Source organism: Zootermopsis nevadensis, unplaced genomic scaffold, assembly GCF_977971745.1.
Source record: "Zootermopsis nevadensis isolate Lab colony 2312 unplaced genomic scaffold, Znev_1.0 Znev_ptg000007l, whole genome shotgun sequence".
NCBI lineage: Eukaryota > Metazoa > Arthropoda > Insecta > Blattodea > Termopsidae > Zootermopsis > Zootermopsis nevadensis.
Genome location: NW_028259139.1, coordinates 13,169,420 through 13,195,714, shown reverse-complemented (window position 1 = coordinate 13,195,714; position 26,295 = coordinate 13,169,420). Strand labels below are relative to the sequence as shown.

Here is a 26,295-nt window from a genome sequence, read left to right as displayed (position 1 = left end):
TGTTAGTTACTTAGTTAGTTAGTTAGTTAGTTAGTTAGTTAAAGATTCTCTTTATAAACTGTTGTCTTCATCCTGAAGTTAAAAGAAGATTGAATTTAAAAAATGAATGTTACCATGAATTTTAGAATTTTTGTGTCTTTTATGTCCTGTCTATAAATCTACAGATTAAAGAATCTAAAACTATAATATTATTAAATGGTTTATGAATAATATAATTGGTATCATGAAGAGCCTCATAAGTCATACTCTTTATCATTAAAGTGTGTAAGATGGATGGTGCATATACGATGTCTGACACAAAAATAACGAGACTGATGCTGTAACTAGGCAATCAATAATTGAGAGCGCAAAATAAGCATACTATATTTGACCTTGATCTATCCTCTACCAGTGATGCAAGTTTCATCTTGATTGCTTTACTCAGCAGCAGTGGATGAGTGTTTCTGTATAGACATGTTTTTATGCTCAGTTGGAAAATGTCAGATTGTAAATTGGAACAATGCTCTAATGTTAAGTTTCTTGTTAATCTTAAGAAATCTGTAACAGAGACTTTTCAGTTATTGAATGAGGCTTACATTGAAGATTGTATGTCTCTTGTAAGATTTGAGGTTTTCACAACGGTGAGTATGAAGATTTCTGTCTTCTGGGTTGTTGCGCTGTGTAGTCTGGTCGATGTTAACCAACGTTTCAGAGGTCATACTGCCTCCGTCATCAGGGCGATGAATATGCCAATAGGGTGTGTGGAGCTAGGTTTATAGGGCCAGAAAGTGAAAGGTGTAGCCTGCCCCGAGCCAATGGGAGCAGGCGTGGGAGTGGACCAATGGGAGCGCGTGGGCGAGTGTGGGAGAGGGAGAGAAAGTAAAGAGAGAAAGGGTGAGTTTGGTTGGATGGATCTGGATCCTGAAAAGGGCCATGTTAGTGGTCTGTTTGGTTCTGGCGGTGCACTCTTGCTCGCTCTCGGAGTCTTCGAAGGGTGTGAATAAGAGGCTTCCAGGACCGGCTCAGGTGAAGTCCATCTTCCTTGTTGAAGTTATCAGGATGTAATTCGATCTCGATGGCTTCCCTGATTATCCGATCCACGTAGCCGGTTTTTGAGGAGAGGATAGAGGTGTCCTCGAGCCGTATGCGGTGTTCCATGTTGAAGCGGTGTTCAGCAACCGCAGATTTCTCGGGCTGCCCGAGCCGGATGTGGCGCTCGTGCTCCTTGATCCTGGCCTATGTAGACTTTACTGCACTCACAGGGAACACTGTATACGCCAGGTGTCTTCAGTCCTAGGTCATCCTTTACCGGCCGGAGAAAACTGGGAATTTTCTTTGGCGGAAGACCAACAGACTTGATGTTGTGCCTGGCCAGCAGCCTGCTTATGCGGTTGAAGGTCGTGCCAACAGGGCAGGAATTCAACCGAGGCTGGTTTTTCAGGAGGCGGTGACAGCCTCGCAGGCGGATTGAGAGCTCTCTGGATCTGTCAGTTGCTGTATCCGTTTTTCTTGAAGGTGGTGGTGAGTGTCTCCAGTTCACCCTGTAGGCTCTCGTGGTCACAAGGGGCTTTAGCCCTGTGTATCAGGGTCGAGAGCGCGGCCTGTTTGTTGGACGGGTGGTGATGGGAATTGGAATTGAGATAAAGGTCAGTATGGGTTGGTTTTCGGTAAACCTTGTGGCCTAATGAGCCATCAGGTTTCCGGTAGATGTCTATGTCCAGGAATGGGAGATGGCCGTCCTTTTCAGTCTCCATGATGAACTGGATGCTCTCGTGAATACTGTTTAGGTGGTTGAGGAACTCCACGAGTTTGCCAGGGCCGTGGGGCCAGATAACAAACGTGTCGTCCACGTAACAGAACCAACAGAGGGGCTTGAAGGGCGCCCCATCCACCGCCATTTCTTCGAAAATGTCTCTTGCACGTGTGTTTGAATGCCACAAACAATTTTTGTGAGGCAGGGAAGGTGTGGAAGATGATGGGTGCCCAGGACGTCTTCGCACATCAATTACTGATAACCGCATTGAAAAGTGCGAGATGTGATTTGAAAAGACCATAGGTTAGGTCTTTGAGCAGTATCTGAGAGAGTTAATTTAGACAGAGAAATTGTTTGACACATTTTAATCGAGGAATTGAAGATGAAAAAGGTTTGCACAAAAATGTTTCTTACATTTTTGTTAGCTGCAGCCAGATGGTAAATCAGCAATATTACATCAAAATCTTTACAAAATTGCTCAAATGAGTAAGAAGAAAATAGCCTAAGTTGTGGAAAAACAGGTGGATTTTGCACCAGGATAACATGCCAGCCCAGACAGGGCTTTTCTGTGAACTGGTTCTTAACCAATAAGAACATTCTCTGCTTGACCACCCCTCCTGTTTACCAGACCTGGCTTCCTACAACTACTTTCTCTTTCCCAAGATCAAATCTGTGCTCAAAGGGACCCATTTTGAGACAGTAGAAGCAGTGAAGGCAAAAATGACTGAGCTGCTGAACAGCTTTACAGAAAATGATCTACAGCCCTGCTTTCAACAGTGGCAGCATCATATGCGGCTGTGTGTCAACTCCGAAGGGAACTATTTCGAGGGTGATCACAGTTGATTTTTGTAATTATGTAAATAAAAAGAGTTACAGCATCAGTCTTCTTATTTTTATGTCAGACCTCGTAGCATGCATAGTGGAGGCAAGAAATGCTTAAATAATTTTGGTTAGAAAACCTCCAGGTGAGAGGTCATTTCAAAGACATAGCATAGATGGGATTTGTTGGTTTTTGTGAAGATAGTTATGAACCTTCTGTCCCCTTAATAGCATGGGATTTTTTGGCCAGCTGAGTTAACAAGAAAGCTTCTGTGCCATGAAGTTAGTTTCTGTAAATTGCTTTGGTTCTACAAAGTCTGTAATTTATAAAGAACAGAGCTATGGATAGATTTCTCTTGATGTTCTGTGACACAGGTAGCTCAGTTGTAGTGAATGATATTGTTTGTTTCTGTGTGTCTGATGCTTTTATTTATGGGCTATGATAATCTCCATACCCTCCTTAAATTCTGCCCACCAAGGCAAGGGTGTAGAACCAACAGGCCAAATTCTATTACTCCCAGTGTCATTGCAATCATGATAATCATGGTTGGCAGAGGGGTTGAACTGTTTGATGTAGACTCTGAGCCATAATGGTGGATTGATTTTCTTCACAGTCTCAAGGTTTTGTCTTTGTGGAGGTGAAGGTTTGAACCTATGACCAGAAGTATCTGCCCACACATCTAACCAGTAACTGAACGCATAATCCTTTGAATTAGAGTCTGTTGTGAGGCCCTGAGACCACCTGGTCCTTGTTTCTGGGATTGTTAAGCAAGTAGTAATTTTGCGGAAGTGAAGTTGAAAATTGGAGACAACTATTAGAACTATTATGCTGTATCGCGCTGGTCAATGCATTGAACTCCAAAGGTTATGAGCTTTAGAGAGGCATTTACCGTTATTAGCAATGAAAGAAAATATCTTCTTTCTGTTAATTGTTCCTGATTATAGAGTGTGAATTTGGGAATTAAATATTGTCATTTCTCATGCAGTTTCTTCTCAAGAAGATGCACAAAATGGAGTACATGCATCAGATGAACTAAAATTCTGTTCATTTTTCATGTAGTTTTTTACAAATTGGACTAAGTTATTACTTCTTTTTCAGGTTTATATTATCGGGACAAGGCACGAGCTGAGAAGCAAACAATTGTAAGTGCATGTTCAATGTGTGTAACTCTTCTGCTCATACTAGCTGGCAGCCATTGGTCTCAAATATGTACAGTATTTGTGAATATTTCTTGACTTTTGTTTGAAGTTAAGTATGAAAGATTCAGAGAAAGTGAGCCCAAGTGCTCAGTTACATGGTGAATTTATAAGCTGTAGGGACATGTATTAAATTTTCTACAGTTGACAATTGAAATCTGTTTGCTAAGTGAAAACATCTTTGTATCAGATAATATTTATGATACATTGTTTATTATGCACTAACACCAGTTTATCGTGGGTTTAATATTTGTTTTTAAAAGTGTTGCAGTTTGTATGTACATAGAGACCCCTTTTTACTATCTGTGTTTTGACTGAACTGGTATTAATGATGTTGATGTAATTTTTAGAGTATTTTAGGATTATATACTACTGCCTTATAATTCACAATGTAATTTTATTTACAGCGCATTGGAGTCAGCCTTGATTCAAGAAAGGAGGAAAAAATCAGGAAGTTATTGAATTCTATTGATAAACCTGACTTCTTTCGTGATAAGAAATGTGATGTGAATTCCAAAACAAAGGTTGTAGGTGTTTCTGGTAATTGTTATTTTTCGCTAGATGAGAAACCCAAAGTAAAGGTTGAACCAAGGGATCAAGTTGGAGAAGGTTCTGCTAATCAAGACTTTTCCATGGATTTGAAACGTGAAATAAAATTGGAACCACATGATGAGTACGGAGAAATTTCAGGAGAAAATACACATTTTACAAGGACATTAAATACTACCGATAGTGACGTAAAGCCTGGACCAAGTAACTGTAACAAGCATGGAAGTTCTGCTGCAGATAGATACAGTCACATTGGTGAGAGTTCTTTCAAACGCAAGTTTTTACAGAATATAACAGGAAACATTGCAGCAAATCTAGAACGTTCACTGCTAGTGGGAAAATTTTTGGCACAGGACAAAGAATTGGATGAACTTTTTAAAATGAGACTGCTTGCTAAACAAGACACCAAGCACTACCAGAAGATGATGGCATTTCGGCGGAAGTTGCCATCATTTGCAATGAAGGATCAGATTTTAGAGCTTGTGGAGCAGAATCAGATTGTTGTCATTAGTGGAGAAACAGGTAAGATTTTTATTGTCAAAGGAAAGTTTATTTATTTGTAACATGGGTCACCAGGAAAACTTAACTGTGACAGTGGTCTTGAATTTTTCAGATTTTTAAACTTCTTTATCAGAACTATCGCTTGGACAGTATAATAGTTATTGTACAGTTTTGGGACACTATGTGTAGGGCATTATGTGATGTTTTATATGGGTGTGTAACTTCACTTTTGCCTTAACAGAAGAACATGTATTGAAGTGCTGAGGATAATGTTTGAATCTAAGACAAGAAGTAGCAGGGAATTGAAAAAATTGCATAGTGAGGAGCTTCAGACTGGGATGGGCAGAACATGTAAGCATGCATGACAGGATGAGCTTAAGGCACAGAGGATATAATGTTAACATTAAAATCAGTACATAAGAAGTGTGGGTGTGAAGTGGATTTGCTGGCTTCATAATGGATCCTGTTGTGAACATGGTAATGAACCATCGGGTTGCATAAAGGGTAGTGACTTTTTTGACTGACCGAGTGATGTCAGTTCTCAAGAAGGCAGATCTGTGGAGTTGATTGGTTGTTATTTTAAGTTCAACCCCAACTGCTGCCACCAATATTAACATGAGATACTAACTAACTAACTAACTAGATGGCTTACCGAACCCGAAGGTTCATCACCGAATTAACCAAAGCCCTCCACCGGACCCTGTCCTGGGCCAACAAAATCCAGTTTCCTTCAACTCCTATCTCCCATAGATCCCGCCTGAGATTATCCTCCCATCTACGTCTAGGTCTCCCCAGCGGTCTCTTCCCTTCAGGTTTCCCAACCAGTACCCGGTGCACACCTCTTGTCCCATCCATGCGCGCTACATGTCCCGCCCATCTCACTCTTCTCGACTTAATCACCCTCACAATACTGGGGGAGCAGTACAGATTTTTAAGCTCGTCATTGTGCAGTTTTCTCCACGCCCCATCGTCTTCCCTCTTAGGCCCAAATATCCTCCTCAACACCCGATTCTCAAACACCTGCAATCTGTGTTCCTCCCTCTGAGTGAGAGACCATGTTTCGCACCCATACAAAACAACAGGCAAGATTATTGTTTTGTATACTTTAATTTTCAGGTTCTTAGAAATCAGACGGGAAGACAAAATATTTTGGACTGAGAAGTAGCAAGCATTTCCGGAATTTAGTCTCCTCCTAACTTCCTCACAAGTATCATTTTGATTTGTTATTGTTGTTCCCAAATATTTGAACTTTGTAACCCTTTCAAAGGATTTATTAGCTACCCTAAGATAATTTTGCCCGCCTGTCTTCTGATGACGAGATACTAACATGTACTTAGTTTTTTCTGAATTTACTTCCAGCCCCACTTGTCTACCAGCCTCTAGTAAAACTTCTGCGTTCCTCTTTATTGTATTTATATCGTCCCCCAATAAATTAACATCATCAGCATATGCCAATAGCTGATGTGTCCCGTTCAATTGCAAACCCTCCTGCCTACCTTGGACCTTCCTGATGGCGTATTCTAGCGCAAAGTTAAAGAGCAAGGGAGACAAAGCATCTCCTTGTTTTAGACCGTTCTTGATGAGGAATGTCTCAGATACATATTTACCTACTCGAATTTTGCTGCAGGTTTCATTTAAGCACATTTTTATTAGACCCACTAGCTTCTTTGGTATACCAAATTCAATAAGAATATTATATAGCACTTCTCTCTTCACAGAGTCATAGGCTTTTTTGAAATCTATAAATAACTGATGTACAGTCCCACCGAACTCCCATTTTTTCTCTAGTATCTGACGAATGCAAAAGATCTGATCAATCGTTGATCTGTTTCGTCTGAACCCACACTGATGATCCCCAATAGTTTCATTCGCATATGGGGTTAATCTTGCCAAAAGAATGTTGGATAGAATTTTGTATGAGGTTGATAGCAGCGATATTCCTCGGTAATTACCACACTCAGTCTTGTCCCCCTTCTTATAAATAGGAATAATTATGGATTCCTTCCATTGATGTGGCATCTCTTCCTTATCCCAAATTAACTGAATAAGCTTATGGATCCTCATATGCAACCCTTTGCCACCTGCTTTAATTAATTCGGCCGGAATCTGATCAATTCCTGGAGATTTATAACTTTTCAACTTCCCAATGGCTAGTTCCACTTCATCTAAGCTAGGTTCTGGCACCAACAGTTCAGCTTTATGCATTTTAATCTGTCTAATATCACCAGTATTATGAACATTTAAGAGCTCGCTAAAGAAATTTTTCCACCTATTCACAATTTTTATTGGATCTGCAAGCAAATTGCCACTATCATCCTTTACCAAATTAGTCTGGGGTTGATATCCTTTCTTAAAGTTATTAATGCCTCTGTACAGGTCTCTGATGTTTTTTTCCTTATTATTTGTCTCAAGTTCAGCAATTTTGCCCTTCAGGTATTCCCTTTTCTTAGTCCTAAAGGTTCTACTAGCCTCACGTCTCACGTTACATAGATTATCCGCATTTGTTTTGTTTGGGTTCTGCAACCATTGAAATTTTGTTTGCTTCCTTCGATCTATTAATTTTGAACATTCTTCATCAAACCACGGTTTATTTTGCTTTCTCCTGTAGTATCCTAGTTTCTCTTTTGCTGAAATTTTGATGCAGTTTCTGACATTTTCCCACTCCCTGTTGATGTCCACACTTTCATTATCCTCATTTGTCTCTAAAATTTGAAACCTATTCGAAATTTCAACTTGATATTGTTCCTTTGCCTCTCCCTCACTTAATTTTTTCAAATCAAATCTTTCTGTGTCAAAATTTTGTTTAGTTCGTCTACTTACTGAAAGCCGCTCCCTCACTTTTGCTACCACCAGATAATGATCAGTGTCGCAATCTGCTCCTCTGAATGATCTCACATCAATTACATTTGTCTGCCTTCTCTTATCTACTAAAACATGATCTATTTGATTGTGTGTTCTGCCATCTGGGGAAGTCCAAGTGTATTTATGAACATCACGGTGTGGAAATTTTGTACTTTTTACAATTAAATCTTTTGACGTAGCGAAGGTCACTGCTCTGACGCCATTATCATTACTAAGTGCATGGAGACTCTCGCTGCCTATTGTGGGTTTGAAGACATCCTCCCTCCCAATTTTTGCATTGAAATCTCCTAGCAGAATTTTCATGTGATACTTGCCAAATGTATCAAATACTGATTCCAATTCTTCATAAAAGCTATCCTTGATATCATCGCTTTTGTCTTCAGTTGGGGCATGAACATTAAGGACAATGATGTCGCACCAACGTCCTTCCAAAATTACGTAAGACAACCTGTCACTAACAAATTCTACTCTCTTAACTGCTGCCCTAATTCTGCTATGAACAAAAAAACCCGTCCCTAGCTGATGATTGTCATTCCCCTTTCCATAGAAAAATGTAAAATTGTCCACTGGGATCGTGCCCTCCCCCTCCCATCGCACTTCCTGCACTGCCACTAAGTCTAACTTATAATTACCTAATTCCCTACACACTGATTTCAGTGCCCCAGCCCTATAGAGGCTCCTAATGTTCCAGGTACCAAATCTCATGTCCTTTTTCAATTGCCGTGGTCGTGCCAAAGAGTCCGTCCTGATCCGAGGCTTGGTTGATTTTTTCGTAACACATATTTTTTTTAAAGGTGAAAGGTTGTTAGCCCTACACCCAACCCCCAACCTGGAGGACCAGGGTATCACTCTTAGTCTAGCGCATCTCCTTAGACCTGTCCGGCTTGGGTGACCCTACCATGAGCCGAAGCTCAGGCCGGCATAGCCCTAAGGGTCATTTGAGCACGCAAGCCTCCTCACCCGGCAGATTGCCTTCGACAAGGTGGTGATACCTTCGAGAAGGAACATGAGATACAATAAATGAAAATCTTTCAGTACAATGACAACTGGTCACATGAACTTGCAAGTAGAGCCAACAAAAAGAAGATTGTTTTGTCCAACAGGTTGACTCATTATACTGTACTTATGTCAGACACTTGTGTTACAGGATGTGGCAAAACCACCCAGGTAGCACAGTTTATTCTTGATGATTACATCATGAAGGATAAAGGGTCTACATGTCATGTTATATGCACACAGCCTCGCAGAATTAGTGCCATGTCGGTAGCAACTCGAGTAGCCGAGGAGAGGTATGAAGTTTGTGGACAAGAGAGTGTGGGGTACCAAATTAGACTGGAAAGGTGAGTTCTCAGAATTATGCATTCTACTTCATATGATGTTGAAGATTTCTGGGTTGTTGTGCTGTGTAGTCTGGTAGATGTTTACCAACATTTCAGAGGTCATACTGCCTCCATTATCAGGGCGATGAATATTCATTGCCCTGAATCCGGAGGCAGTATGACCTCTGAAACGTTGGTTAACATCTACCAGACTACACAGCGCAACAACCCAGACGACAGAAATCCTCATACTCACCGCTGTGAAAACCTCAAATCATACATTCATATGATGTTCTTGTTATGTGGACAGTGAAAATTAGTTCACTACAAGATGTGCAGTAAATGAACATGGAAGCCAGTATGGTATGCAAACTGACAACAAGCCAGTATCTACAGAGATTAGATCAGGTTGTTTCTCCAGCAGGGGTACAAACATTATTGTTCAACCATAAATTTGTGGCATCAGTAGGTATAGACAAACAAAACAAATTTCTTAGGATACCTGTGTATGAAATACAGGCATACATAGAAAAGAAACATGTTTCCTAGTATCTGAATATTAATCAGCCTTCCATTGTTTCATATTTACAACAGTGTTGGCTGGAATCAGTTTAATCTGTTGTCCATTTACAGGAGGATACCACGTACAAAGGGTTCTATAGTGTTCTGCACTACTGGTGTAATGCTTCAGCGGATGCAGACTGATCCAGCCCTTAGAGAAGTGTCTCATCTTGTTTTGGATGAAATCCATGAACGTGATGTTATTTGTGACTTTGTTATCACAATTCTCAAGGATGTAATTCAGAAGGTTTGTTGCAAATGTTGTGAGGAATGCAATTGTCTGGGAATTCAGCTATGCTTTGCTGATAGTTGTTGTTTCCTGAATAAGTCTGAATTTTTGTGATTGCTTATGGTTCAGTATTTTAGGTGTTATAGTCCTGAAGATAGCTGGTAGAAGTTTGATGAATATATACAGGACTACATGATGTAATGATGAGCCAAGATAGCTCAGTCAGTATAGTGACTAGCTACAGGCTGGACGACCAGGGTTCAATCCCCGACGGGGGCAGAGGATTTTTCCTCTAGCCTCTGCGTCCAGACCGGCTCTGGGGCCCACCCAGCCTCCTCTACAATGGGTACCGGGGTCCTTTCGCGGGTGTAAAGCCGGCCGGGGCATGATGCTGACCACTCACCCCCATCTAGTGCCGAGGTCAAGGAAGAGAGGAGCTATACCTCCACTCACCCCAAACGCCTACATGGCGTATAGTGGGACAAACTTTACTTTACTTTACTTTACATGATGTAATGACCCAAAAGAAACCATCTTCATACTTACTGCTATGAGAATCTCAGTCTCGACTCATCAGTCCTGTATTCTAAAATAAAGGAGACTGAAATATAGAGGGCCTGATACTGCTGGACTCGTGTCCTAAGGCTTGTCAGTCGTTGAATTTCCTGTGTGACTTATCTGTTTTTCAGCTCTGATAAAGTCAAATATTACAGAATTTGGGATGCATTGAAAACAGTAGCTGGAAAACCTGAAGAGAAGGGACTGCTGAGAGACCTAGGCATAGATGGGAGGATGTGATGGTATGGAATGGATTTGTGTTGCCTAACCTACCAAGATGGGAGGAGAACAGTGGAGGGTTCTATTGATTATGTTTACAAAATTTTAGGTTTTCTGTAAAGTCAAGGAATATGTTGTTTAGATGAGTGACTTTTACCTTCCCAGGAAGGACTTTGCTTCATGGAGTTACTAGGTGTTTTAGGTTTGTACATTTATTTATACTGTGTTCCATGTCAGATAGGCAGTGATTTTTGAATCCAGTAAGGTTAAGAAGCACAAATAAATAAAGTTAATTTTTCTGTTTTAATTTTGCAGAGGCCAGACTTGAAAGTCATTTTGATGAGTGCCACTTTAAATGCTAAGCAGTTTGCTAAATATTATGGTGACTGTCCCTGTATGAACATACCAGGCTTTACCTATCCAGTAACAGAGTACTACCTGGAGGATGTCCTAGAGATGACCAGGTACAGTGCAACTTATCTCATAATATATGTTCTATGTGTCCCATATGCCTGTTGTGTGTCTCTTCTTCATTGATATTTGTTTATCCAAACATTGTAGGGACTGAAGATTGCAAGTCATGAAGCGCTGTGTTCATATGCGCCTGGCAACAAGACAACAGTGGATGTAAAGCAGCACGTTCCCCAGTTTATATTTTGATAAAAAATAATATGTACATTTCGCCATCATTAAATTGACTTCTTTATTTCTTTTAACCCTTTTATAGTGACACATATTATTACTGTTTGGGTTCGACCTCTGAGACATTGTGGGACAATTTGTGTGATGAGAGACGAAAAGCAACGGCTGTGCAGTGGGACCAGCCATTCAGCACGACTACTGATCTGGTATACACAACCGTTGTCTGCCCTGAAGATATTTGATACCAATAAGTTTGCTCATTGTGGTACATTGTGCTTGCAAGTGTAATTTCTTTATCACACACTTCCTTCTTGTTAGGGGAATTCCTACCACCCTTATGCCTTCTTGGGTTTTAGAGCTGGAACCCAAACAGTTAGTGAATAATAAGCATTAGGAGACTGGGTGACTATTTCAGTGTATATATATTTCAGACTTTTATAATATTTTTAAAGGTTTGAGATTAAACCATCAAGAGAACTTCATGTTCATGGATGGAGGAAGCATTTGAAGCCCTTCAAGGCAGAGATTCAAAAAGTGGAGAAGTTCAGAGATTTCATTGAGCCATATTTGAGGTAAGGATGGTGTATTTATACAGCAATGAACTGGCGTGTCCTACACAGGGAGGTGACTTCAGTTAGAAAAGCTAAAGGGAATTTGTCACGCCTTGATGGGAGGACAGTATTGAAATACAATGTGGGGATGTTGGCTGGATTTGTGTGGCTCAGGATAGGGTCCATTGGCAGTCTCTTGTGAACATGGTAGTGAACTGTTGAGTTTCTTGACTAGATGAGAGCTTCTGAAGAACTCTCCTTCATAGAGTTGGTTAATTTGATTTCTATGTACAGTCAAGAATGGACAGTAACATGGCATAGATATTTTTGTGTATTTTAATTTTCTTATTAAAATTTTGTTTGTCAGTTAGCTGTCTATAGTTTTGTTGACTTTTATTTTTAGTAGTTCTGCTGTTCAAGATATTCCCTTCTGTTTTTAAACCCAAAATGCCATTACTGTGTTCAGAAACCCAGCCACTGGATTGTATTCTAAGGTAATGGAGGTGTGTAATCAGGTTTCAGATGGAGCAGACAGCTTCTGGATGTAAAGGGCAGCTGTGAGTGTATTGAATAAACAGTGTGCAGATAGGGAGGCTTGGGGATTGGGTGAAGAGCTAACATTGTTATGAAATGTTGTACAGGACTGTGAAATATTTAATCCTAATCACAGAAAACTCTTAAATCATAGAACCCTAAGGAGTGATTTCTTTTGTTCTATATGCCTTATACTGTTTTATTTTGATTAAAGTTTGTAAATCATAATTGCTGTTAAACCAAGTTTTTTAAACATTTTTTATGTTAAGGCCTGAGAGCCGGGATAGCTCAGTCAGTATAGCGACTAGCTATGTTCTGGATGATGGGTTTGATCCCTGACAGGGGCAAAGGATTTTTCCTGTAGCCTCTGCATCCAGACTGTCTCTGGGACCCACCCAGCCACCTATCCAATGTGTACTGGGGTCCTTTCCCAGGGGTAAAGCACGGCCGGGGCGTGATGCTGAACACTCACCCCATCTAGTGCCGAGGTCAAGAAAGAATAGGAGTTGTACCTCCACTCCCCCCAAATGACTACATGGCGTATAGTGGGACAGCTTTACTTTGCTTTGCTTAGTTAAGGCCTACTGAATGTTCTAAACTGTCTGAGTTGTCAGAGTATAACTGCACTTACTAATTCACTTTTCTTTTAGGCATCTTGTATCAGAAGGTAAATATTCATCACGTGTGTTGGAGATGTTGAAAAATCCTTCATCAGAAGATATCAATTTGGATTTAATTGCTGCTTTAATTCATCACATATGTATCACAAAGGATGATGGTGCAATCTTAGTTTTCCTGCCTGGTTGGGATAAGATTTCTAGTTTGCACAAGCTGCTTAATGAAAATGTCAGTTTCCCATCTTGTAAGTACAAGAAGATTAATTTATGTTAGTGAAATCTTTGAATTTCTAGAAAGAACACATTTTTCTTCTTAAGTCACTTCCATTTTAAGTGGGTCATCTTACAACCAGTCCTCACCATCAGCCTCTCTTTCCTCGATTTCTGTCCTTTTTATTCCTTTCCTGCATCACATCTTCACTTACCTGTTGGTCCCATCTTGAACCCATTCTCCCTCCTGCATGTTTTCATGTTTGAAACATTTTAAATTGTCTTTCCATTCATTTTTAAATGTGTCTCATTCTATAGCTGTTTGCCTTTTAGGGCATTTATCTTTAGAGTCTATCTAATTTTTTCATTTCTTGTTTTATCTCTTTTGGTTTTTCCTTCTATTCATCTTAAAAATATAGTCACTTCTGCCATTTATCTACTAGTATCTGCCTTGGTCCATGTTGAAGTTCCTGCTCTGTACATTAATATGGGCATATAGTAACTTATGGCATATTTTCCCCTCCTTGGGCATTTTCAGAGCATGGCCCTCATTACCTGGTAAAATTGTCTTGCATTTTTATTCTTTCAGTAATTTATTCTTTTAACACTTCTTTTTGTCTCTGTTTACATCCTAAAAATCAGTTGTACCACTGGGTAGACAGCTGGGTGATGCCAGAGCTGGGCTGAGGAATGGTGGCAAAGAGGAAACTCTTGGGTTCTGGCACAAGTTGAGAAACGTGGTTCAGGCACTGAACTGTCACAGCCTATTCATTTTGTATTAATTCTCTACATTCACTTTGAAGCAGTTCTTGTTATATCTACCACCATGTTTATAAACCAAACAAGCCAAGCACTGAGCTATGGGAAATGAAAGAATTCTGTTATATTTATTGTGTCATATGATGGTTATCACAAAGTGTCGTATTATTTTCAGCTCGCTATTTGATCATTCCACTCCATTCACTCATGCCTACAGTGATTCAGAAGTCTGTGTTTGACCAGCCTCCGAAAGGTAAATTTTCAGTAACAGCCAGTAACCTGCATGTAAAATCTGTTTGCAATGCACAGTTTTAGTGGAGGACTAATAATTTTTGGAAAATGAGCTAGATTTCTGGAAGAATGATTAGAGAAATTTTGAAAACATAATTTAAGAAAAAATGTGGACCAGTATGTGAAGTAGACATTCATGTGATGTATGCAGTAATATTGTGACTTGAAAACTGGGTTTTGTACTTGAAATTTCCATAAAATGCTGTATATATTCCCTCTTGTTGCATTTCTCTGAAGTGGCAGGTGTGTAGGTTTCTTGCAGAGTCATAGTTATTGGCATTTACAAAAAAGCTACTATTGAAAACACTGTTCATTTATCAGGTCTTCTCAGTTGTGACACTGTATAGTCTTTTAAGTGGTTACTGATGTTACAGAGGCACATGCTACCCAATCTTCTGGTTAGAATGAGGCATTGCATACTTGTGAAACATTGGTGGTCACCTAGAAGACCACAGTCACTGCTATAAAAGCCTCGTATCATACAGGATTCATTTCAACTTGCTTTTGAGGTAATAGACATTGTTTACTTTTTAGGTGTGCGTAAGATCATCATTGCTACAAATTTAGCTGAAACATCTATTACAATTGATGATGTTGTATATGTAATAGATTGTGGTAAAATTAAGCTGAAGAATTTTGATGTTGAGAATAACATCTCAACTCTGAAAGAAGAATGGGTGAGCTTAGCCAATTCAAGACAAAGGCGAGGGCGTGCAGGCAGGTTAGTAGCAGATAAAGTACTTTTTTAAACTTTTATTATTATTTATAATCTTAACATCATCACTTTTAGGTACTGAACTGCATTGTTTAGTGAATGTACAGTAGTGCAGTCTGATGTAAGCAAACGGCCTGTCATCACTTGCTTTCAGTACTCGAAGCTGAGCCGGTATACAAAGGGCACATGTGAAGTATCCAGTTACATTACGTCTCTGATCAAATGGATGGAGATGGTTCCCAAAACTTTTATTTCTTTTGGCCACTTGATGTGGTAGATGACCCAAGAGGATTTTGTTTAATTTGGTCACTATGTAACCTTCAAGTTATACACATTCAGTAAAATTAAGATTAAATGTTAAGAAAATAAAAGTTATATTTTAAGTGGGTCATCTGACAACTACAACTCTCTCTTCCCACAGCTTCTCTTTCTCAGTTTCTTCGCATGCTTTTCCTTCCATCTTTGTCACATTTTCCCTAACCTATTCTTATCATCTTGATCTGTCTGTTCATCTTGTTTGTTTTTTTTCCTCGTGTTTTGAACCTTTGGAACTCTTCATTCATTCTTAAAATGTGTCCATACAATGTCATGTGAGCAGACACACCTCTGCTGTAACATGTACATTAATGTGATGATAGAGCAGGCATCCATTTTGAATATCACCTTGAGTTTTTTGTGGTTTTTCTCAGTCCCTTCAAGCAAATGCCAAGCTAGCAACTCTCTCTCTCTCTCTCTCTCTCTCTCTCTCTCTCTGACAACTGTTACTTTTTCCCATTTTCTTCTCAAGTTCTCACTTACACATTATACTGTTTCATTTCAGTTTGTGTAACCTTAGCAGTTAATATTTTGTGATAAAATAAGAACCACCAACTCATTGTTTGAGTTATTTATGTTGCAAAATTAATGATTTTCTGTGTAGAGATTGCTTATGAACACTTACAGGGTCTATGAGTAATGCTACTGCTTCTGAAGTAGGTGCATGTTGCTTCCAAAAGTTCGTTGTAGTACTTTGCTGCAGTTCTGTGTAATATAGTTTTGAATTCTGTGCAGAGTGCAGCCAGGGGAATGTTACCATCTGTATACAAGGGCAAGAGAGATGGCTCTGGCAGACTACCCACTTCCTGAGATGCTGCGGACTTGTCTGGATGAGGTTATCTTGCAGATCAAGATACTGCAGTTGGGAAAAACAAAAATGTTCTTAGAGAGAGTGATGGATCCTCCAGATCCTCGTGCAGTTGAATTGTCAATTAAGGTAAATTATGTAGTCCAGCACTTAGAGAACCTGGCAACACTTGGCCACATTTCTTAAAAATGACTCTTTGTACAAAATGCTAGTATGTGATGTATGCTATGTATCTCATTAAGTTCTAAAACTTTTTTATTGTTGTGTATATACAATATTATATATATGTATATTAAATACAGAAAAGATGCATACATAAAAGATTATATAATTATGTCACAGCTACAAGCTCTGTTATATCTTTCAGTGATCAGAACAACAACAGTTTGTATGGCCTTCACATCAGAGCATTATTAGCAAATCAACAGAAGATTACATAATTTATGTCATCATTTTCAGGAAAATAATTTTGATGCAAAATATTAGAATATTATTTTTGGGCCTTGGAATCCCTCCCATGTGTTTCTTATTGTCAGGGATAAATTAATTGTTTTAAATTATATAAATAACTAACTGTTTCCAACTCAGTTAAAACATTTCCAGTTGATATGCAAAACTAAATGCCCTTGTGTTTTTCTCTGTCATGTTCTATCCTTTCTCTCATGATGTGGCCTTGATCACAGGCTGCGTTGTAAAATAAGCCAGCAGCACATCTTGGTTTCATTGGCCTGCTTGGTGCAGTATAATCTCTTTCCTGTTGGTAACTTTGTCAACAGTGAAATTAATGGCTGCAATATAGCATCTGTACTGTGATTAGCTCCAATAGCAACCAGGGTGTATCTTCAGGAACCAATGATACAAAATTACAAAGGGAAGGTGTGGAAATTTCCACTCTTGTTTTAATCTTTGTGGGTTTTCATTATTTTACATTTTGTTTATGCAGGTATCCATGAATTGACATGCATACAAATTACATTTTGATGTATGTTTACTCTGACAGTTACTGGAGAACCTAAATGCTTTAGATGCAGATGAGAACCTCACACCCTTGGGTTTCCACTTGGCCAGATTACCTCTCGACCCACAGACTGGGAAGATGATTCTGATGGGTGCCCTCTTCAGCTGTGTCGACCCAATCTTCTCTGTTGCCGCAAGCCTCAGTTTCAAAGATGCTTTTCATGTTCCATTGGTGAGACTTTGGAATATCATCACATGCTGTGATGAACTTTGTTTGGCTATGTTATGTCATCTGATAATCTTTATTTCCTGATTTGTTTTGATGCTTTCAGAGCCACAGATTAATGTAATCCAGTTGAATAAGAATCAAATGGACTGTACTAAAATAACATAATTAATAGAATTGAAACAATGGTTGTGTGGTTATTAAAATAAATTCTACAACTTCTTGTTGATCATACCTTGAACAAGAGCAGTATGTGTGTCTGTCCTTACTCTCTGCTGAACTGTGTTAATTATCTAGCGTAGTATAATAAAATTACTTAATTTATCAGTATTGATCTTGAGAGGGTATCTTGTAGTAGCAGGATATGAAAAGGTTTGATCTTTCAGATGATATGGTGGGGATGAGTAGCAATTGCTTTCTGTTTTTGGTATTGCAGGAACACTATTGTAATGTATTTGAAACTAATGAAAATGTTTTATTTACTGTGCACAGTAGCAGTAAGTGACTGTGTGAGTACAAATTAGTTTCCTAGGTGGGACAAAGCCACATGTGTGATTTAGGTTAGTGCTTAGTTTTGTTTGTCTTCTGACTTGCAAAATTACCATACCCTTAAGTTTATATACATATAGTTGTAATTTAATTACTCCGAATGTTTGATGTTATGTTGCTGAAGGGTCGTGAGGCAGATGTAAATCGGAAGAAGCTGCATCTTTCCAAGGGATTGAAAAGTGATCATTTAGTCCTGGCTGAGGCACTTAAACAGTGGGAAGCAGCTGAACAAATGAGAAGAGGGCATGAGTTCTGTTGGGAATACTTCCTTTCGCCCAACACGCTTTCATTACTCAGGTACTGCTAGCAGTTTAATGTTTAACGTTTGGATTTCGGACAGCTCCTAGTGCTACAGTCTGGACATATTCATTCACTGTATTGTTGTCGATGCCTTCTACACACACGTGCGTACACTGGTCACTCTGTTGTGCTCAGTGTAGATTTTCAGATATGACAACAGGTCAGCCCTCTGACTTGCATCGTTGCTTTGAGGTGTTGCAGATGTGTACAAGTGGAAATTTTGAACAAACAGTTTGCTTGTTCAATAATCATTACATTTCTGTAAACATTTGGGAGCATTTGAAGGAAGTTTGGTATTATCAGTTTTTCACACAGTATCTTATGGTTTCTGACTTAAAATTAGTTGAAATGGAGTTCCATAAAATATAATCACTTGTTTTGTTCCTGTGGTTTGTATAAGGACAGACAGCGTTTACTGAACACTAAATACCAATGAAATTGTTTGGTTCTGTTATGAATTTTGCAGAGACATGAAGGGCCAGTTTGCTGAACACCTTCATGAAATGAATTTCCTTAGCAGCAGGGATCCAAAAGCTGAAGATTCAAACATCAACTCGAACAATTCAAGCCTTGTGAAGGCCATTATCTGTGCTGGTCTCTATCCCAATGTTGCAGTTGTACGGTGAGCACTATGTTCTTCTCACTTTGGTGTTGCTTGTATTTGTGAGGTTTGCAGTTTAAACCTTAGCCAAGAGTGATTACCTTAACTAACATTTCTCATAGCTTTCTTAAAGATTGTATAACAGCTACAGTATTCAATACTAAAGTACGAGGTGCGATCAGAAAGTTTAAAGACTGTGTCAATAGAGGGCGAACCGGATGTAGTACGAGCTTCTGCCGCTAGGGGGTGCGGCCTACATTCATAGTGAATCACTGTGCCAGCCGGCATCAAAGAATTAGCATTTGTTTCTTAGTTACGGGCGTTTTGGTAGTGCATTACACCGACCCTCCTGCGATTTCGGAATGGCGTGTGCATCAAATTTTGCTAAAGTCTTGCCAAAACGGCTACGGAAACCTATGAAATGCTAAAGCAAGCATTTGGGGAGTCCGCAATGGGTCGTGCACAAACTTTTGTGTGGCATTCACGTTTTAAAAATGGCCGAACTTCTGTCGATAATGACGAGCGTTCTGGACGACCATCTTCGAGCACAACTCCCGAGTATGTTACGAAGATTCGGCAGGCCATTCACGAAGATCGACGTCGTACCATCAACGACTTGTGCGACATTGTTGGGATAGGCTATGGGATCTGTCAGCTGATTCTAAAGGAAGAACTCCACATGCGACGCATCGCAGCCAAGTTTGTGCCAAGACTCCTGTCTGAGGACCAGAAGCAGAATCGACTTCTCGTTTGTCAGGAGCTCAAAGATCTTGCCGGATCGCCGGATTTAGCTCTGTGTGACTTCTTCCTCTTCCCAAAGATGAAAATTCAGCTAAAGGGAAGGAGATTTGAGACGATAGAAGAGATTCAGGCAGAATCGCAGATGGTGCTTGACAGGCTGACAAAGAAAGATTTCCAGGGATGCTTCCAGGCTTGGCAGCGGCGCTGGGATCGTTGTGTTCACTCCCAGGGGAACTACTTCGAGGGTGATGGATGAACTTAATACCTGAGATAAGTGTACGGGTTTTTATAGGCGCAGTCTTGAAATTTTCCGATCGCACCTTGTACATATCAGTCAAAAGTTTTGTGTAGTATTTAAGAAATTCTTTAGTTTTTTCACAGTTTATTTTAACAGATTCTTTAGTATCTTGATTCATATGTTTAATAATTTTAAATGCATTTGATTTTCTCTTATATAGATCTGATTCTAAATGTGAAATGAATGTTTCCCAAGATTGTCTGTGTTTTTGTAGTTTCTCTTTGCTAGGGCTCTACAGCATTTGTATTCAAATTCATCTACTTTTTTTGTATTTAAATATTTGTTATATGCTAAATTTTTATTGAAAATATTTTTTTATTTCCAGATTTTCTCTTTTTAGGATTTATATTAGTTTTACAAGATTTCCATTAGCTGCTGTGTTTATAATTGTCTTAATATTTTCCCATTCTTTTTCAGTATCAATGTTTTCAGGTATTGTTCTCATTTGTTGTTCTATTCTTTGGGTGTATAATCATTTAATGCTTTCATCTTGAAATAACTTAATATTGTAAACTTGGTTTGTTTCTCTTGTTCTGTCTGCTTTTTGCGTTAAGCGCCATATTATTTTCTTATGTCAGGTTACTTGCCTGGCGATCAGTATTCCATTGGTCGGGCTGCTACCTTTATCCTCTGGACCGGCTTCATAACAGCATTTCCTCTGTTATTGATGGAATGGTTATATTACTGTGACTCGGTTTCAACACAACTATTATTATTATTATTATTATTATTATTCAGTGTTCTGCCTTATGACAGGTCTATTGCTCTGCCCAAAAAGAGCTCTCCAGTTTTCCCTATTCTCAGCTTCTCATTTTAATTCCTGGAACTTCATCTTCTTTCCTTGTTTCAGACTACTATATGATTCTTTATTTCAGTTACAGTAGTAAGATGTTTGCACTAATATTTTTGAAATTTGCCATCTTTGGGTGCTCATATACAGTAAATGTCATTGACACATACTAAAATGTGTAATTTACATGATGATTGCTATCTGTGGATGCATACTTACAAAATAAGAGATAAAATATTAAAAAGTATTTATTAATAAAATAAATAAAAGTATGAAAATTAAAGTAAAGCAGTCCCACTACATGCCATGTAGGTCATTTGGGGGGAGAGGAGGTATAGCTCCTACTCATTCAAATAAAAATATAGAATAGTTAAATAGATAAGGGCGATAAAATTGAATGTGGTGAAGTTTGATCTAAATCACATTTTGTGATGATGGTCTTTTTGCAGGTTGGTTATGATGTGAAGTCTTGAGTTCTGGGGTTGTTGATGTCTTTAATTTTGTTCTGTCATTGTAGTTGGGTATTGAAGAAATGACCAGGTATGATAAAAATTCTGTTGTTATAGTTGAAGATGTTTGATGAAGTATAGTCTATGGCAGATGACCCGTTGTATAGTGCAAACATCTTAACCATTGTAACTGCAATGAACAGTCATATAGTTTTGTTGACAGTATCTACGACACTTCAACAGCTCTCCATAAATTTCTTTCCAGTGCCATTATCAGTTGCCTTTATTTTGGTTTCAAGCATCTCTTCACCCTTCATCCTTTTTACATTTTTCAATAGCCTGTGTGATCTCCAGCCCATATTAACTGTCTGTCTGAGGTTGGTTATGGAGATGTTACTTTCTTGCAGGTCTGTCAAGAGAAGCAACAGGACAGGACAAGTTGTTGTCACATTAACAACACCTGAGGATGGGAGAGTTTGCATTCACCCTCGTTCCATTAATGAGAAGGAGACCGAATTTGAAAGTCCGTTGCTCTTGTACCACTTGAAACTAAAGAGCACATCTATCTATCTGCATGATACAACAATGGTTTACCCTCTGCCACTCCTCTTCTTTGGACAAGGTGTGGATTTTTTTATTGAAGATGGTGTTGAAACAATTGCTGTTGACAAGTCATTACACTTCAAGTGTAAGGAACGCACTGCAAACCTAGTCAAGGTTAGTGTAAGTCACAAATCCAATGTTGAAGAGAACGGTCGGGCTGTTGGAAAATAGCTTTTGTATGTTATCTGTTTCAGGAATTGAGAACAAGGCTGGATCGGCTCTTGGAGTATAAGATCACGCATCCTGGGACCATTAATTGGAGCTGTTACAGCAATGAAGGGGCAGTCCTCAGGTGAATCTTACATGTGTGTTTGTAGATATGGGATAGCATAGTGATAAAAGTGAATAGGTGAAGGTTTGATGACCAGGGTTTTATTCCTAGCAGGGACATATTTTTCTCTTTGCTGGCATGTCCAGACCATATAATTGGTCACTCATGCTCATGTCACTGGCTGCAGAGTATAGCGGCCTGGATATGAAGCTGGCCACTGAACTTCACCTCATACTGAGGTCCTGAATGCATGAAGCTTTACCTCCACTGTCGCTGTATGCCTTCATGGCATGGGGCAGTGTTTGCAGTCATTTTTATCCCCTCCAAATGAACTGAATTTCTCATACATTTTGTATTTGGAATATGTTTCTAAGGTTGTCAAAGCTAAGTCTTTTGTGCATCTGTTGTAAATACCCGTGCAAATTAAGTGTGTTTGCTCATGTATGTTCATGGGTTAATTCACTCTATTGACTTCGATGAAATTTGCTTTTGAGGCAGATTTAGTTTATGTCCATGTCAAGTCCGAATTATGGCACTTTATAATTAAACAGAATGTGTGTGTAAAAATTCACAGTATGCAAAAGGTTTGGACATGACTTTAAGTATATATAATGTTAAAGTCTTTATGAGCGTGAATGAAATGTTTCGTAAGCAAAATTCAGCCGCCATTTCTCACCCAGATCTCTCCTGATTGACTACTAGATGGCTCTGGCAGTCAAAATCAGGATTGAGTAGAAATTGTGCAGAGTAAGTGGGCTGGTCACTCACTACTCACAAATGCACACTTCAGAGACTAGGAAACTTCCAAAAAGTAGGTGGTAAAAACCCCCAATGTGGTTGTGGAGCCAAGGAACAACAAAATCATTGAGGACTACCACATTTGTGTGAAACTTTTTCTGCTGTGTTGTATATTTAACGAAGTAGAATGAAGAAGTTTTCTGACTCATATCTTTGGAGGAATATATTAGTATCTCGAGTGAATGAACAGGGCCAGTGATGCATGCAAAATTGCAAAGGGCAACAAATCAAATTTAACACCTGTAAACCAACAATAAGCTTATCTTAGATTATTTTGTAATGCTGAGCCCATTTAAGAGATTGTTTTCAGTCAGATAAGAAATAAATAAAACGTTTGTGATTTATGGATCAGGAGGAATATGGGAAGAGGCCATATAAAAATACTACTCTGTCATTTGCATAGACAAAGAAATTATAAACAACTCGAGTAGCTTGTTTCAGGTGTGTCACTGTTCCATAGCACAGAATAGTTCCATATAACAATATCTGTTGTGTTGACACTCTGTCAGTCTGCATGATATCCTTGTGCAAAAAAACACAGACATGGTTACAGTTCATTTACGTGTGCTTCATGCATCTTTTCATTCTGCATTACAGAGCCATTATTGAGCTGATCACATCAGAAGATAAACAGAAGATGTTTTTGGAGCAAGAAGGTGATGAAAATTTTTCAGACTGAGAAGTTATCAGCGTTTTCACACTGGTATAAAGTCAACATTTCAGCCAAATATCGATGTTTAAATATATAGGATTTGAGGTTATTGCAGTGGTGTCTGAAGATGACTTTCTTCTGGGTTGTTGCGCCATGTAGTCTGTTAGAAGTTTGCCGACGTTTCAGAGGTCCTTGCTTATTGCCATGATGGTGGAGGCAGCGAGAATCTCTGAAACGTCAGTGAACTTCTACCAAACTACAAACACAGCAATCCAGAAGATAACCATCTTGAAGTATAAAGTTCTCTTGCACACTTGATAATTTTCTCCCCACTAGATTTCATATTTGTTTGTGCTATACAAACAACATGTGATTTGCTGAAGACTGTTTTCATGACTTGCCAGTAACCTGATGGTGTTTCAGAAAATGTTGCATTTTTTTAAATAATGTTAGACAAATGAGTTCTAATGGATGATAAGTAGTAGAGAAGTAACAGTGTACTAGAATAGTATAAGACCAAACATGGAGAATAAACGGTATCCTACAGTAGTGTTTAAATGAAATTGTTTGGGCATTTTGCAAAATTATCAGTTTTCAAGGATCTAGCCTTAGAGAATATGATTTCATATCTCACTTTAATTATAAATCATCTGATAAACAAATTTTACTTTTACACAATATTCTTTGGTTTTTGGCTTATTTTATGTGCATTCAAGTTTGATGCATTTCAATATTTACAAAGTTATATATGTAAACACACACACCTATTAGAAAATCTGCCTTAAATTTCTTGAAGTTTTGGAGAAAACTGTGATGAAGGTCATAAAAACATTAAGTTTCAAGAAGCCACTCTTGAACTGTTTATTAAAATTTCTGCCTCACGTGAACTTCAGCCAGATAGGAAGGTAAATGAAATGCTCTATCTAGGGAATAAGTTTGTGTGTTTGTAAAGATTTGCTTAATTTGTACGTGGTTGGAGGGTTTATACGGGCAACTCTCGGTTTACGACCGAGTTCCGTTCCAAGACATTCGTTATAAGTTTTTGTTCATTAATTTGTATCTTGCATTCCTGAGCTTTTATGATATTATTATATATTATAATTAGGGGAATCACCAATTTCTTTCCCACGAGAAAACATCCTACGCGGCGTGGCATGTAAACCAACGTTTTTTTACTGGCTAGATTAGTTTTATTAACCAATTTTCTCTTAATTATTGTAATAAATTTTTCTATTTATTTAAATCTGACAATTATGTTCACTCTACATTTGGCATTTCTTTTTATAAGGAACTCTATCTATTGGCGACTTTAAGAAATTTTGAATGAATTGTGACGTTCGTTATAGCGAATGTTCGTAAATCAAACTTTCGTAAACCCAGAGTTACCTGTATAGGAAACACATTTTTAAGTGGGTTATTTTGATTTGTATTACACATATTTGGCTTTAACTTTGTAGAGAGATATTGTAGGTCATGTTTAATTCTCTACTAATTTGAGATTGCAACTGAATACAGAACATATGCTGTATGTGTAGTATTTAATATTATTTTTGGCATACAAAGCAAAACAAATATATTTGGAACACTTTAGTGTGAAACTGTTCTGTGTAATTCTATAATTTAGTCTTTCCCGCACAAGGTAATGATATAATTGGGTTTAGTTAGCATCTGTCTAAATCGTAAATCCTTTCATGCCATGTAGCAACTCATTTTAAGTCTTAAACACGAGCCTGCTTAATGTTGAATCCAAAATTTCTGTGTGTTGATAGAATTTAAGAAGTTATAAAATTGTTGTTAAGAACTTTTTTGTTGAACATAAAGTAGTAGTAGTCCAGCTAGACATTTGAAATGTGTTATGAGGATAGATAAAAGTGCCTACAAATTTTATATATGGAAGTATATACAGTAGATTTCTATTATCTGGCAAATGGGACTGAAGGACAGTGAGATAATTGGTGATAAAGAAAACTAATGAAAAAGATGAGAGTAAATATTAACATATTGTATGGTATTATAAATTTATGAAAAAAGATGCAGCCTGAAATGAAATAATCTCACAAACAAATAGTATTTAACACAATGTAGATTTAAAAATTAAATATTAGTTCTGCTCAGATATTCTAAGCTTTCTTTCCTGGAAAGGAAAAGGCAATGCAGGGTTTGATTTGTGGCAGGTACAGGATTTATCACTTTTCTCTTCACCATCACTGTGTGTACGCTGGTTCTGAAACTTGCCCACTCTAAATTGGTTGAAGTTGAGCACATCTAGATCTTTATCTCCACTGCCCTTATGATTCAAGTAGATCGTTATTTTTACCTTGCAAAACTCGCCTAGTGTCATCTGACACAGCTAGTGGAGAAAGTTCAGTGGCAGTATTCCTGCTTTTTCTTCAGCACTGGATTTGGAGTCGAGATTTTTTGTCCTCTTTCATACAGATGCTGGGATTGTGCCTTAAAGAAGCCATGACCACTTCTTCCCTTTCCTCCAAATTCATAACGTTTAAACTTCCAGTTAACTCCATTATCATGATACTTTTTCTTTCTTCTTTCTTGGCTCTATAACCCAGTGTGGGTCTTTGCCGCCTCCTTCCTTTGTGAGTAGTGAGTGACAAGCCCACTGCCTGTGCACAATTTCTTCTCAATCCTGATTTCGACTGTCAGAGCCCTCTAGTAGTGAATCAGGAGAGACATGGGTGAGAAATGATCACTGAATTTTGTTTACGAAACATATCATTTTATTCTCGCAAGGTTCTTTTACATGCCGTAAATCTACGACATGGGACCGTCGGCTTTACTTCCCCTCCGAAAGAAGTTGTGCTGAGGATTTTTATCCCTCGGCCCGGTCTGAACCCGCGAACCTTGGGTCTAGTGGCGACCACCTTAACCAATAGTCCACCGAGGACACACTTCATTATGCTTAGAAAGACATAGCATGGCTGAAGAACAATATGAACTGCAATATATAGTATGAGGAAGGGTAGATGATAATGAAAAGTGGATACATAAGTACTTGAAGGAATGCTGTGGCCTATTTCAAGGTAAGTGTCCCAGTATTTGTCTTGAGAGGCCGAG

The 26,295-nt window shown here is 38.6% G+C and overlaps 1 protein-coding gene across 5 annotated transcripts in view; it reads left to right on the top strand.

Annotated features, from left to right (window-relative positions):
• Positions 1-25,339, top strand: part of LOC110829757 (ATP-dependent DNA/RNA helicase DHX36) — a 28,669-nt gene extending 3,330 nt beyond the window's left edge. For all 5 annotated transcript variants that reach the window (XM_022063819.2, XM_087344317.1, XM_022063820.2 and 2 more), the window contains 16 exons: positions 3,651-3,694; positions 4,156-4,819; positions 8,808-9,000; positions 9,613-9,787; positions 10,862-11,010; positions 11,641-11,760; positions 12,924-13,135; positions 14,035-14,112; positions 14,685-14,871; positions 15,916-16,117; positions 16,989-17,177; positions 17,845-18,017; positions 18,487-18,642; positions 21,307-21,616; positions 21,697-21,794; positions 23,169-25,339. In XM_022063819.2, the coding sequence (XP_021919511.1) occupies positions 3,651-3,694; positions 4,156-4,819; positions 8,808-9,000; positions 9,613-9,787; positions 10,862-11,010; positions 11,641-11,760; positions 12,924-13,135; positions 14,035-14,112; positions 14,685-14,871; positions 15,916-16,117; positions 16,989-17,177; positions 17,845-18,017; positions 18,487-18,642; positions 21,307-21,616; positions 21,697-21,794; positions 23,169-23,250 (3,032 nt within the window). In that variant the 3' untranslated portion in view covers positions 23,251-25,339. The remainder of the gene's footprint in view (positions 1-3,650; positions 3,695-4,155; positions 4,820-8,807; positions 9,001-9,612; positions 9,788-10,861; positions 11,011-11,640; positions 11,761-12,923; positions 13,136-14,034; positions 14,113-14,684; positions 14,872-15,915; positions 16,118-16,988; positions 17,178-17,844; positions 18,018-18,486; positions 18,643-21,306; positions 21,617-21,696; positions 21,795-23,168) is intronic.
• Positions 25,340-26,295: the final 956 nt, after the last annotated feature.